Source organism: Lipophrys pholis (assembly GCF_963383615.2).
Source record: "Lipophrys pholis genome assembly, chromosome: 7".
Lineage (NCBI taxonomy): Eukaryota > Metazoa > Chordata > Actinopteri > Blenniiformes > Blenniidae > Lipophrys > Lipophrys pholis.
The window spans coordinates 15,734,267-15,750,018 of record NC_137638.1 but is presented as its reverse complement, the minus strand read 5'-3'; the positions used below and the strand labels follow the sequence as shown (position 1 = coordinate 15,750,018).

The 15,752-nt window shown below is 40.3% G+C and overlaps 1 protein-coding gene across 1 annotated transcript in view; it reads left to right on the top strand.

The window, feature by feature from the left end:
* The window catches only part of frmd3 (FERM domain containing 3), a gene marked incomplete at its 3' end in the record, with an annotated part of 61,183 nt that extends 54,663 nt beyond the window's left edge, over positions 1–6,520 (top strand). The window contains exons 14-15 of the mRNA XM_080466548.1: positions 5,269–5,506; positions 6,040–6,520. Coding sequence (XP_080322674.1) covers positions 5,269–5,506; positions 6,040–6,520 — 719 coding nt within the window. The remainder of the gene's footprint in view (positions 1–5,268; positions 5,507–6,039) is intronic.
* Positions 6,521–15,752: the final 9,232 nt, after the last annotated feature.

The following is a 15,752-nucleotide window of genomic DNA, read 5'->3' as shown; positions in this document are numbered from 1 at the left end:
ATGCTCGTGTGTCTTTGTGCACACGAGTGAGTGCATGAGCTTAGCGGGCAGCTCACTCAGTCAGGGTGTGGGGGTCCAACTGCAGACAGCTGCTCTGAGGTTTGTCATCAGGCTGAATGATGGAGGTTCTTGAGCAAAGAACCAGCAGTGATGTCGGAGGCAGCCTGATGCAGAGCGACCATCCCGGTGTCGGCGACATTCGGAGCTGCGGGACTCAGGGCAAGGCAGGGGGGCTCGGGCTTGACTTGGCACCAGGCATGTTGCAGGGTGAGAGTATGGAGGAAGGACAGGCTGGGCCTCTTGAAGTATTCCACCCAGGGGAGGTCGTGGATGAGCGAGCACCGTCAGTAGTATTCGCAGAGGCCTTGAGGTGCCAGGTGAAGATAACGACACGGCGGAGCCTGCATCTGCGCATCGCCAATCACACAGCACGAGACGTGTATGTGCGACTGGTGGGCCAAGGGGGGCGCATCAGTGGAACCAACACTGGACTTCAGAGAAATACTCTGGAACAAAGTAAGATGAGTGGGAGGAGGATGAAAACACTAACACTTGAGTAGTGTGGTTAAGACAACAACTTACAGGTCACTACAGTAAAGTTTGACCGTTTATAACATTTTGCTTTTCTTTAGTTTTCAGTGTAACATTTGCTTCACTCTCTTGACATTATTTCCAAATGTATTCCTGCCAGACTAAACCTATTTCATTGGCCATGGTGCTTTGTAACAAATCCATCTCGTGATCATGTTCCTCTCGCATTGGCACATTGCACACCTGACTTTTACAATCAAATGAAAGTTAACAACAGATAATGTAGCACAGCAATGAAGCACATGTGCTGGCTCAGGATTTTGGATGCCAGGTTTGTTGTGGCAACCGACAAGTGCAAACTGTCAGAGCATTCTGCCAAACATTCTGCCTCCCAAGAGGTGTGTGTGTGTGTGTGTGTGTGTGTGTGTGTGTGTGTGTGTGTGTGTGTGTGTGTGTGTGTGTGTGTGTGTGTGTGTGTGTGTGTGTGTGTGTGTGTGTGTGTGTGTGGGCTTGCGTGCGCACATGTGTGTGTGTATTTATGATTAGGCCAACTTAAATGTATTCACACGTTCACTTGTGGGAACAAAAGTCCCAGGACATTTTAAGAAGACGTGCTTTAAGGGCATGTTATGGTTGGAATTACAATTAGAAAAGTTGGGGTTGGAGTTTTGTTTTGAGAAAGTCTTTGGGAAACAAATTCGATTCGTGTCCCTTTAAGGCATGAAAACAGACACAAGTATGTTTGTGCACTAAATCGATTGAATGTTCACCACAAATGTACTTTTGTTGTAACTGAATCTACTTTACAGAAAACAGCAATGATGAAACAAACAGTGAGTTCACAGCACTGTGTAGTTCATCAGCAGGAAGAGAAATTAATAAACAGATTATCTGAAAATTGGGAAAAGTTGTAGTAACTTTGTGGAGTCCACTTTAATTGGAGAGAAAAAAATTTCAATCCCCCTGATTTTAGACACATGATCGATATTTCAGATTTTAAGAACAATGTATATATATTTGAATAATTTTACAGGAAGAAATTTATGAAAATGTCCATATAAAAGTTTAATTGTATAAAGACATACTAGTAATTACAAATGTATCATTATATGTTTACTCATCTATAGCAGCTCAGTTGGTAGAGCAACTCCTTTTTCATTGCCAATTTTGGCGGTTTGATTCCCGGTGTTTCCTTGTCCACGTGCCACGTGTTGCATGTTATGCGAGTGTGTGAATGATTGTGTGAGTGAATGGGTCAACGTGACTGATGGTGTTTAGTGACTTCAGACTGCGCACGCAGTAAAATGTGCTTGACAAGCAAAGTCTATTAATTATATATTTTATTAATACTGATTTATAGTTAATCTTCACTTAGATATATTTTCCCCCCGTTCTGTTTGAAATGTTTTAATGGCTTTAGGCTTCACTCGTCATACCAGCTGGTCTCCTGGAGTGTCCTTGAGCTTGACACTGAATCTTCATCAGGTTCAGGAGTGATACTTTGAACATTTGATCCTGCACTTTCAATGGAGGCTTGAAGGGCAGCTAAAAGAGGTCGTCCCCTCAGGAATTGGACAAAGAATTCTGCAGTGGCGGTGAATTAATTCTTAACACTCAGACTGATGCGACGGGTATTCTTGATATCTCATCATTTAATTGACATCGCTTCACAAAATAAACTAATTAAAATAGCTACAAGGGAATATTTTCACTTGACAAACAGTAGTGCTTAAAATAAAGCCGGCGTGTTGAGATTCAAATCATTTCGAGTAAACATTTAATCAGATTTATGTTTGCACACTTGTGCAGTTGCACTGATAAATATACTCAGTGGGTGTTCAGGTGTTCATAAATGATCCGGTCTTCACTTGCATAACTGGGGGAACACACTGCTGTGCGTGTGTGCGTGTGTGCGTACATGCGTGCATATGTTTGTGCATACGGACACACACGCAGAGGAATCTAACACCTCAAAGTGTGAATCGCCTCATCGAAGGAGAGGCTTGTCGACAACGAACAGGAGAAGATTGTAAAAATGGAAGCAAGCAGTGTGTCACAACGCTGTATTTTATACCTCTGATATCGCAAAACGCTTTTTTACCTAACAAGCTCTGGTTGATCGAATTAAACTGAAACTCGACAATTGATCATTCGTGAGGTTTATTTTTCCGAGCAGACATTCATTTCCCTCCATATTTAAAGGTCCTCTGGGAAAATAGTCAAACCAAACACTTCAAGTCAAGTATTTCAGTGAAATGTTCTTTTAAATAACCTAACTTGACGTGATTATTTTGCACTATATTTTAGTGTTTCATTCAGTTGAGGCTGGAAAAACCACAAAGAAATAAGGAAAGAGGATATTTGTTATTCACTTGGAAGAGGAAGTCAGTTCAGGACGTGCATGGTAAATGTGAATCACAGATCATTTGCAGTCTGTATCATCAGTATCATATAATAGGGTCATAGTTTTGTTTTTACACTGTTACACATCTTTTGATATTTATACTTTGCATGTTTTATCTCACGTTCACTCTGGGATAAAATATGCAAATTGTATTCTATTTGGCCAAGCATGGTTTAAACATTACACTGAAGGTTCATCCAGTGAGGCGCAAATGTTTGTTTTCATTAATATGCAGACAGATTTTTTTTTTTAAACACACTGTCTTATTTTTTTATTCTTTCTTCTTCTTTTAGATCTGCAGTACTTCCTCATTTCCCCTCCCTGAGTTTTTACACTTGTTTGCTTTTTGCTGACTCTGTTTCCATGGCAGCTGTCACCACTCGCTCCTCAGGCTGTTCTCCCCTTCACGCTTTCTCTCCTCTTGTCTTTATCTTTTCATACTGGAATTAGTTGGTATGGAAAATCATTAGTCAGTGTGACCTTTTGAACCTGCAGCTGTTTTCACAACTAATTTCTCATAAATGGCTTCAAGAAGTTTCAGGCTCATGTTTTAACTCGGGAATATAATTCCAGTTCATTGTTTGGGAGACAAAAAAACTGCAAGGCTGTCAGACTCTTAATCTATATATTCTTTTAGTTTTGTATACTCAACATTTTATAAATATTATTGGCATAAGTGCTGCTTTCAGACGTTTTTATCTTTTATAGTTTAAGATAATAATTTCCTCAGATGATATATTGATTGATGTCCGTTCTGGGATTTCAACCTATGGAGAGGTCACACGGTGGTGACGAGCAGGGGGCACTCAGCTCGTGTTAAATTCTCCGCACTATTCTAACACATTATTGCATCCACTGTGGCGTCAGTTATGTGTGCAATTATTTTTAAGTCAACACCTCAGAGCGAAGTGAATTCACATCAGCTGTGCCACTGTCAGGTTACATCACATCATCAGGAATGACATGCACTGCAGGGTGTTTTTTTTATTTTGATTCAATAGCTGATTAAAATCAGCATGCACACAATCAAACACTTAACTTACATTGTACCTGTCCGTATCCATTCAACATCAGCAGTAAATTTAAGCTGCATTATACAGAATGGTTCATAAGAAAGATTGTGGGGAAAAAAACACAGTCTTTCTGTGCATTCAGGGTCAAAACAAGGTTGTGTTTTTATTTATTGCCTGACTGTTAAATTTGTCATGCGCCTTTTACTAATACGGCATTGCCATCATGTGGTCTCTTTGTTCAACTGCAACAGAGACAGCACAACTTCAAGTTTACAGGGACGATTCATTAATCCACCTTCCAGACTAATATCCAACATTGGTCCCAGCCTCCATTTATCCAAGAGAATCCCAGAGAAACTCCAACGCTTGCACAGGGAGAACATGCAAACGTGACACAGACAGACCCACAAAGTGGCTGTTCTGTGTCAGAGACACTGTGGACATGGTCACTCTTGTTTTACACAAATATTAGCCAAACTGTTTCCTTGAAAAGTCCAGATAATCTTGAAAAAGTCTGGCACTTGTTTCCACTGCTCACTTGACACAAGATAACGAATTAACATTTCTCACCTACTTGTGCACTTTCATCACCTAAAAAGACCAGATCTGGACATTTCTGGATAAATCTGGATTGTTTTCCTCAGAGATCATACACGTGCAGTGTAGTGGTTAGCTTTGCCCCCTCACAATGGGATATACTCAGTTCAAGTCTGGGTTTGGGTGTATCTCTGTGTGGAGTTTGCATGTTCTTATCGTGAGTGCATCGGTTTTATAAAAGTAATCTGATTTCCTCTCAGTGCATTTGAGGTTATTTAGTGAAATTGTCCCTCGGTGTGAATGTGTGTGATTGTCTGTCCCTTAATGTTTTAGCCATGTGATGTGGCAGCAACCTGTCCGACTGAGCAATGCCTTCATCCATACACAGCCGTGATTTCTTCTAGCGCTCATGGTCCTAAGTTGTTTAAAGCTTTATAAAAAATGAATGGATGGACATAATGTCTCCAATATCTCTTCTTAATAATAGTTCTTGTTTTAATCTTACATAGTAAGATGGTCGTCAAAGATTATACATTTGGTTTTTCTACAATTCAGTTCAACCTGCTATGAATATTTCATAATTCAGAACATGATATGGAATAAAAGGAAACTACTGATACAGTCTGGTTTACAAACAGACTTCTTTTTTTCTTTGCAGTCATTTGCATGTTGAAGACTCTTTTTAAAAGTAGTTTTAAACACAAGTTAAAATAAAATAAAACAATATAAAATGAAATAAATTAAAATTATATAAAATGTACTGTTTTTTTCCCCCGGCTTCAGGTATTATTGCTGTGAAGGACTCCGTCCCCCTGACTCCTCTAAAACCTTCAGCTGCACCCCCCGATAATGAGCATCAAAACACTGATGAAGGAAACTCCGCTTTGGGCAATGACCTGCAACCTTCCCGTGTTTCCATGGAAACCACACATCTCCGACCTCAGTTGCCAAAAACTGAAGACCAGACTGTGGAAGAGGAAGAGTCCGGCGGAGCACTCACTATTTCTGAGCTCACCTACAGGTCTGCAGAGTCTGATTGGCTCTATTTTTACTCACTTGTCGTCTGTGACGTTTTCTGCAGCGCCATGTCAAACACCGCTGCATTACCTTCTTCAGCAAAGTAGAGAAAACTGGTTATCAAATAACCAGCAAACGAGTTAAGATTAAGAAATTTCCCTCAGGAGGGAAATGGATGAGGCTCGATATAGAACGTATGAGTGGAGTCTGTGTTAAGTCTACTGTTAATCTGCTTGGTTCATACATGAAAATAATCCAGTGTCACCACAAAGACAGTACGAGAGCTTTGAATATTTTTGGTTTTAAAGTAGCTATACTGGCAACGTTTCATATTATAAATGACTTCACAGTAATAAACAGACCGTTGCAGTATGACGCTATAACACGCTCCTTCTAACAATCTGCTTTAGCTTTTTGTTACCTTCTTGTGCAGCCTTATTTGTAGTTGTTACCAGCATTGATATTTGGCTCCCAGCTGTGATGCACATCCGACTTGAAAAGAGCGTGAGATTTGACTGTCCGCTGTCTCCTCCCCAGCCCCTGTGCCAGCATGCTTCCCACCCCAGTGGAGGACAGTCAGGGAGGAGTGGACTTGCTCTTCTCCTCCCCGGTCCAGAGTCCGGCCCGGCTGCTCAGGGAGCTGCATGCCGACCCCGACATCCAGGCCCAGCTGGAGGCCGAGAGGGAGCGGGATCGGGCCTACGAGCTCACCCGGCTGGCTGCGAGAAGTCGAATGAGCGGAGTCCTGTCCAGCAGCCTGCGCCTGCTGTCGTCCAACGAGAGGCTCAACGCGTGCGTGCTGAGCGTGGCCCGCTTTGTGGCCGTGGTAATGGGCGTCCTGCTCATCACCGTGCCCACACTGCTGCTGCTGCTGGAGTCGGACATCGACGTGTCCTTCCTCCACGAGATCCGCCAGACGCCGGAGTTTGAGCAGTTCCACTATGAGTACTACTGCCCGCTCCGGCGCTGGATCCTGTGCAGGATCAGCATGGCCATGGAGAACCTGTGGTCAGACTGAAGAGCAGGAGAGGAGAACACAAAGTGAGGAGTCACTGCCAGAGAAATAAGGAATCCCAAACATCTGTCCAAACATGTGATTTGATCCCCTTTTCAGTTTTAACTGGTATCCGGTGATGCACAAGAATCAGTCTGTCAATAGGACGAAAGGTTTTCACTTAACAAACTAAAAGGCATCACTTATGAGGACTTTTGTTAAAGAAGGGAGTCAGATTTCACGTCACGGTTTCCCAAATTGAACAAGTGTAGTTTCACTTTACAATCAAAAGTATGATTTTATTGTTGTGTTCAAAATCACCTGTTCAGACAGATGTGTCGTGAAGTGAGAAGAATTAAGAAAGAAATGCTGTGTTAGAAGGAAGACTGATAATCGAAGAATTAATGAGAGCAACAGAGGAGTTCATGAAGAGAAAAGTCACAAAAGGAACACCAGCAGTTGGTTTTCTGGACATTTTAAAGGCCCGTTCACTCTTGATGCTGACAAGTTGTTGCAGAAACTTTTCAGTAAGACGACACAACGGCTCTGAACGGTTCAGAGCGCCTGATTAGTCGGTCAGTCATGACGGAGTGGGCGGGAAGAGAACGGAGCGATGGATTTGCCACTGAACGCAACAATACCACAGTCAGAGGTACAATATATATATGAATATATTTAAAAAAGAAAAAAAACTAAGAGAAATATTGATAACTATTACCAATCTTAAATAAGTTGTTTTTAACGTTTTGTACATTTTTATGTCATCCAGATCTTTCAGGAATTTTTAAGTCAGAGAATCTACTTTGACCTTATTTTCAAATTAAGAGTTTACAAAAGATTACAAAAAAAAAAAAAAAAAAAAAGCAGATTTATTGAAGTTTATCAGGGTGATGGGACGGAGAAATTTTAAGCTATTTTTTAAGACTACCCTCAACTTGAGTTGGCTCGGTAGCACCCTGGTTTTTTCCTACAGACGTTATAGCACAAATCTTTTACACAGACCACAGATTACAACTGTTTTCAGATTACGTGATGTCATTTAGGAAACAAGAGGGAGGCAGCAGAAAAAAACGTCAGCGTGTTTGTGAGCGTAACACATTTGTGTTTTGTTGAACGTCTAAATGTCTTCTGAACTAAACGTCAGCTCATAAGTTGGTGCATCTTAGAGAAAAATCGGTTTGTGAAGAGAAATCTGTGTTTGGTTAAAAAAGGAAAGAAAAAAAAAAGTTGCCCTAAATTTAGACCTGACAGGTTATTTGATGATGTGGTTAGTTTTGTAGAAGCTCTGTGGAGGTTTCAGACATAGAAGAGAACAGTTGGGAAAGCTGAGAGGAAGTATTGTAGTAGTCCAAGTACACTGCTGGGAAATGGCACATGGTGGGACAGGTTGAGGTCGTCTAAACCTCTCATACAGGTTATTTATGTGGGCAGATACCGACCAGGCTGAATATATGCGGCTGTACTCATGTAGCTTATCGAAACACGTCAGCATTTTAGTCGCAGAACACGAGCAAGAAATGATTTGTAGCCATTTCTAATATCTGTGGGAACATCCTGTTGTCTTTACGTCAGTACGACACCGATTTTTCACCAACTCTGTTGAGGTGTCGAGTTAAAAACAAGGACGCAACCTAAAGGAGAATTGATCTAAGTGTTGGGCTTGCAGAGGTTCAGGGTTGCGTTCTCTCTGACGATTTCTCAGACAGCTTGAATACTTTGTATACTGTCTGTGGAGTCAAAGTTTAATTAAATCAAGCTGAAGGACGTCACATGAAAAAGCAGAGGAAATGAGCTATAGATTTTGACTTAATGCTTAATGCTTTAACTCGGGTGAATACACAAGTACGTGAGTGTCATTGTGTGAAACAAAAACTGAGATTGTAATGCCACTGATGAGAAAAGTGTGGAGTCATCGACGCCTCTGGGATATTTCAGCCTTGGTTCAGCCTGCAGACAGCAGCCTGCTGGGTATAGTTTAGTGGCTTTGAAGGAGAAGCAGAGAGACATGCAGTGATAACAAATAAAATCAAATGAAAATAAGTGATTATATGTATATATACACATACATATATATATTCTCTTTAAATAAAATGTAGTTCAGTTTAGATAAACTACTTCTCAGGAAAGGGCATTAGCAGTTCATGTTTAAAGTATGCTTCTAAACATACAAAAAGAAGATGAAAAAAATGCATTTAATCACATCATACATCTTATAATTTATCCATCTTGCTAGAATATGTCCTGCTGGTAAGAATATCCCGTCGCAGTTTGTGAAGCCAGACATACATATGGCTGCAGGCTGTCTATGGGTTGTTGTAGCCTAATTCCTCTCAACTATGTATGCATTCATGTCCTTTTAATGTTTAATATTTCACTAAAGGTCTTCACTGTAGAGAGCCAGTATTTGCATTCTGGCCACTATAGCTGAATACTATATTACTGTCAGTAAATGGAAACAAGGAGTCTATATTGGCAATTCTCTCTATGAAAGCTCTCACAAGAGATTGAAGCTCTTGACTTATGAGACGCTTTAAAGTTTATTTTCAGAGGTCACTCTCTCTGTAGGCTGGCTGCTTCAAAAGCCTTTACAGTGGACATCATTACCATAAATCTTCTCGTATTCGCAGCTGTGTTTTGTGCACCTCTCGGCTTTCTGCGTCAATGGAACTTTATTCATACACAAAATATGCAGTGTGAACAGAAACACAACTATTAGGGCAAAGACGTCTATTTTCCTACTACAGCACATGCACTGAGTTTCAACAGTGAAACCGAGCAAAGGGCCAAAACCACTACGGGGATAACGTTTGTATTCACAAGTACACGTACTGAGATCAAACCTGCTTCCCTGAATAGGGTGAAGCTGATCTGTATGCACTGCTCAATGATTATCCCATCAGACTGTCTGCATTTGTAACTCTCCCTCAAGCACATGAACCAAAAACACTGGAGTGAGTCACTGTGGACTTCAAATAGTAAACCTCTGTGTGAATTTGTCATGTACGCAGCTCTGCTGACTCAGTCTGGCTTTAGTCCCTTTGTTTCTGTGCTCCATTCACCTCTAAATCTGGGGAAGCTCCTGGCTCCTCTTTGCTGACCTCTCAGTGCAAATGTGCATGTTCCCATCTGTAAATACTCTGTTTATAGCTGTGGCAGAAAAAAACAAAAAACAAACAAAAAAAACCAACATAAAGGGTAAAGATTTACTTCTCTTTACCAAACGTGCGTCTTGTCTATGTAAAGCAACCTCTAATGGACTTGGCTGTCCCGACCATCCTAGATTATTGCATGCTTTCTGCATTTTTACCAACAGGAGGAAGGAGAAATAAGTCTAAGACGCCACACAGACTTTTATCCACATCAGAATTAGGCACGGGTCATCTGAGCTATCTCAAAGAATCTGCACTGGGCTTCATTTTGATCATCTTGAGAAGACTTAACATGATTGCTAAATCTGTTGGTTTACTCTCACTATGTTTCTCTTTGTAAAAGCTCATTTTGCAATCTTCTAAAGAGCAGCTCAAAGAGTAATCAACCAGTTAACTTGACTGTGCTTCTGCCGTGCGTCCGTGAATCATTTCGCCAGATGCTAAACATTAGCCTTAGCACCTCATCGCTTACCGAGCATGCCAGCATGTTAATTACTGTTAAACCATAGGCAGGCTGGGGGCGAGGATTCAGTCATCTTTAGGTAAATATCAAATCTCACACTATTTAATGGATATTTTGAAACATTTGCAGAACTGCTAAGATTAAACCTCTACTTGATGGGACGTACACCTCACTGTCAACGTAAAAACAAGGCCTTCAAGTTCTGTAATTGAAAACAGAAAAAACAGAGACATTGTAGCATCATATCAGTGTGTAGCTCTTTTATCAGATCAACGGCCTTCAAAGTAAAAGGTTCAGCTCTTTTTCTGTGCTGCTCAGCTGAAGTTTCTGTACACAGTAGATTTACTTTCGTTGCTTACATAAAAAAACAAAACTGTGATTAAAATAACATCACCAAGCTCACACACACACACACACACACACACACACACACACACACACACACACACACACACACACACACACACACACACACACACACACACACACACACACACACACACACACACACACACACACACACACACACACACCACACACACTGATGTCACAGCTGAGGTATGAATGAAAATTCACAAATGATTTCTGACACGAGTCAAGTATTTACAAACCTTAAATTTAATAGCTTTCTTTAATTATTAGTATAAAAAAAATCTATTAAAAGAAAAGTACTTAAGCAAATTGTTTGAAACGTAAACACAAAACACGACTTTTGGTGAATTCATTTAAGATTTTAAATATTTGAGCTCAGGTCTATCTTATGCAAAACTACTGGACATCACATGGTATAAGAAGTAAATAGACTGTAAATTATTTCAATGTTGTGTGGGCATGTACAGTAGCAGATTCTCTTGCACGGTCACTGTTGATTTTAAATGTTATTTAAAATGTTTTTTGTTTGTTTAATTGTTTTGTTAGTCTAAACTTTTTTTTTCTTTTGTGTTTTCGATAAGAAACTCTGGGAGATTTAATTTAGAAATAAAAGAAAAAAAATCCCTAAAAAAATTTAACCTCTCTCTTCTGGGACAACCAAGCCTTATAAACTTTGTGAAGTGAAAACAATTTTGAATGTTTGTATGTTATAAAAGAAAAAAAAAGATTGTTTTATATGTTAATACTGCCACAATAAAGCTCTCTAATGAATATATATTGAAAAATAATCACTATTGTGTTTTGTGGATATTTTTTTGTCTCTGTGAAAAACTTATAGGTATCTAGAAATCACCATATCTCAAATCCACATTTTATTAAACTGGTATCACTGGAAAAGATAAAGTAATCTTGGCAGCATACTTATTTTAAGAAACAGACTGATCCAGCTCAAGAATAAAAACGGGAATTGGCATTCCATCAAATCTGATATCAAATGTGAGTTTAGTGGATTATAATTAAGGTCAAATATTTTTTGATTTGTCTTGAGAAGCTAACCCTCAGATAGTTGATTGATCCCACATCCCACTTCCTTTTATATTAATTTCTGGATTGTAGTTAAAGTGATTACCTTCAGGATTGACGGGGAGGGCTGTGATCAATATATTAAAACGGCATCTGCAAATAATGCAGATATTAATAGCCCTTAACTTTTCCATATTTTGTCACATTACAACCATAATTGCAAAAATACTTTATTGGAATTTCATGTGATGGACCAATGCAGTGGAAGGAAATTTATAAATGTTTTTCCTATTTTCTTTTTATTAAAAAAACCCTGAAATGTAAGCAAAATAAAACCAATTAATAAATGCATCGATTTACAAGATAATGCAAACCTCACAAGCCCAATTACATGAACTGACCTTGGAGGATGAGCTTCTGCAACTGTGTAGGAGATAATGACAGGCTTTTTTAAAAAATGTTTAAAAAGTATTCAAGCTCTGTCTCCCTCTTGTGGTTGAAAAGCGTCGCTACAGTTTAAGCTGCAATCTCTATGGCGATAATTTGATCAACACAAGATTTCTTGGACAAAAGGCGAGTTCAAACCTTGACTGTCTGCACTGCAGCCTGTTCTGAAAATACTACAAGCTTGTTTTAAATTGGTAAGGAGGGAATATATTGTCGATGTAACAACGTTTTCTCCATTACTGGAACTCAAGAGGAAAATGAGAAATCTTCTGGGTAAGAATGATTATCTATTCCCAAAACCCGAATCATTGCTGTTTGTATTAGATGAATAATATAAATGTAAAAGAGTCTGACTCGTGGAGATTTAGTGTAAAGGTCAATTATTGAATCAATGCAAAAAGTTATTTTACTTCCTATCAACAGGACAGTGTTGTCATCAGTTTGTGCAGCCTGATTTGCCATTTCCCTGGAGGTGGAAAATATCATTCTCCACCACAAGTGACAACAGGATGTATGCATGAGGTGGTGAGAGCACATAAATAAGGCACACACATCACATTTTTAAAAGTCACTTGACAAGGAATGACTGTGTTTGCAGTTGTACTAAAAACTGCATTCATATCATATCACAATGACTGAATCTGAAAAGTGTGATACTTGGACAACTTTTCATACACCAGATCCACTTATGGGGACTTTTCCAGTTGAAACAACGAGCTATGCTGTGTCTGACCTCCTTGAGGAACCTGGAAATTGTAGGCAGTACATGGACTCAGAGCAGAGTCTTTGTCTTCTGAGGAAGTCTCTCTACAGCGAGCAGCAGAAACTCCGGGACGTCTTGAAGTGGGCAGAAGGATTCCTCCAGGGTCCGCCAGAAGCTTGCAATGAATTCTGCAGCCTTGAAGATTTCACACTGGCTCGTGTAAAACACGCAGAAAAAGAACAAATCCCACCTGCTAATGAAATTTCATTGGGGGCTAAATACCAGCAGCCAATCCGCCCCACTGCAAGTAATGATAAAGCATATGTGACCGTGGAGGATTCAGAGGTTTATCAACCCAGCTCACCAAACTATAAAAACAAGAGTAAAGAAAAAAACTATGTCTGTGGATATAAGCCTCTCTTTCAGCGCGATCCTCTCCTCCCCTCCTCATGTTCCCCAGTGGAAGATGAGGAAACTTGGCTGCAGAGCAGAGAAACTGAGAAGATGAAACGTTTAAGGCTGCAACACACCAACAACAAACAAACCCTGCACAGAGCCAACTGCAGTACAAGCAGAACACATGTGTCTAATCAAAGGCACCACAAAGAAACATCTGACTGCAGCTCAGTCCAAACACTTGCATCAGACTCTGCAACACGCCGCAAAGAATCCAGCGCAGTGTTTGGTGCTGTGAGTACCTCACAAGCTTTATATGACAGCAGTGAGTCTCCAGACATGCGTCTTACATCAGCTGGGGTTTACTCACAAAAGAAAATGTCAGGTAATCGACAGGAACGATGGAAAGAAATGGAGCGAGTGGACAACTGTGAGGAGTTAAAACTAAATTGCAAACAGAAGGAAAAGCTTAAACAAATGCAAGAACACCAGGATTCCAGCTTAGATTCTGCGATATGTACATATGATGAAATAAACGACAGTGAGAAAGAGAAGATAACTGAGTGGAGCTTGGAAACTGCTAACCTGAGCATGAGACTCCCATCTCACCTGACTGTGTGTGAGCAGTACAAGCTGTGTGTGGATCTGCTGCATCACTCCAGGTTAAACCAACATATAAACCCCACAAACCTCACCCAGTCAGTCAAGAAGCCGTCTGCATCTGCAACCCTGCAGCTCAACTGTCAGGTCACAAATCCTGAGAATAAAAGCCATTCTGGTGATATCGGTAACAGAGCTGCAGAGAGCACAGGGGAGCGGGTGTCACATCTCCTCAGTGAAGACCTGGACTCATCTCAAGACACTAAAGGTCAAGCAGCTCCATCTGAACACGTCACAACTGAATCTTGTGAAACTAACACTGTTAATGAAGCTCCTGCAGGGACCGAAGCAGGAGGCAGACAAATGAATCTGGCTGGAATGCAATCGGATGACCTTTTGAAGGAATCTGCAGATGACAGCATTTCATACGATGCTGTTCGCACCAGGCCTGATGAGTCTTCATGGAGGAAACCTCAAGATTTTGACACCTCTGCTTTTACTGCAAACCCAGGTAGCAGCGAACAGAACAAATGTGCTTCCGTTCCATCTATTCTATTATCATTTTATATTCGTAAAAAGACAAGAGAGATTAATTCTACCATTTTGATAAGACAACTCATGAGTCAGACCATGCGACGTGTGTTGAGGGGGTTGCAGAAAGATCTGGAAAAAGTAGATCTGTGTAAAATGAAGTTGTGTTTAGTGGTGATCTGGCGGCCTCTCTGTCTGTGGTCAGGTCGACTCCTAAAAAATAAAAGTCCTCCTCTGATGGGGAAGGGTTGTCAGCAGGACGCCACAGCTCCCCGGAGAACAACTGGAGATCGAGTTCGGAGGAGACTCTGTGAAGGTTCCAGAAACATCTTGACTGACAGGCTGCGCAGGTAAAACAAAACTGATCATGTAAGCATCAGTACAGTGGTTTATTTTGTGTCCTGATATGCAATTGGTTTTTTTTGTTTGTCTTCCTATGTATTGATTTTTCTAGTTTTGCTCATAGATTAATATGCGTCAATAGATGCCAGGAAATTAATAATACTTGATGATGATGATGATGATGATGATGATGATGATGATGATGATGATGATGATGATGATGATGATGATGATCTTATTTTGTTGTGCCAGTTAACACCATGGTTCTTATCTTAAATGAATAGATTTAACAGGTCAATAAATTTCTGTCACCCTTTGCTTCCAGCAGTAATCAGAATACAATCAAATACCTAAAGAAGAGGACATCCCACAAGTGCACAAAGACACCCGACAGTAGTGTGAAACACACATCATCTGACAGCGATACACACAGAATCCAGCGAACTACAGAGACACACACGCTTCAGCAAGAAGCCACGCTACCAGCTGAGGGTATGTTATTAATGAACACACACACACACTTTTTGTTTTGAAATTATTTGAACGAAAGCCTTTCCTAAAAAATGTAAATCGTTTTAAAGCGAGGATTGTTAATAGGGCCAGTGCTGATAAACCTCCAAAGTTCTAAGAATTTAATTGTCATGCCTGACCAGCACAACCACAATCTGTTTGTGTGTGTAAAAATTCTGAGAAATGATAATAAAGTGAATGAAGCCATTTCTATCAATCTGTTTCTGTTTACAGGTGCAGCTGAGTGTGTCAGTGTGAACGACAATGGTTGTAAAAACAGAGTAAAGTGTCTTTCGTCCTACTATTTTTCTTCTATACAAAGTTTTCTTTTCTAGTATATATATATATATATATATATATATATATATATATATATATATATATATATATATATATATATATATATATATATATTTTTTTTTTTTCTGACGACTGCAATATTTGTGACACATAATGCGTTAATCCTGTGTTGTGGCTGCCGCGTCCGTCAGCCTGCAGGTGTCCATGTCTGTGACCGCTGGATGTGTTTGCCCGACGAGGTGTGGCTGTCCGTCCTGTCTCTGGTGCCTCAGAGGGATTTGTGCACGGTGCTGCAGGTCTGCCACCGCCTGCGCACGCTGGCCAATGATCACACACTCTGTAAGTGTGCATGCAGCAACGCAGATCTTTAAAAGCAGTCGCACTTTGGCTTCAGTTAGTTTTCACTGCGTAAAGGTCGGG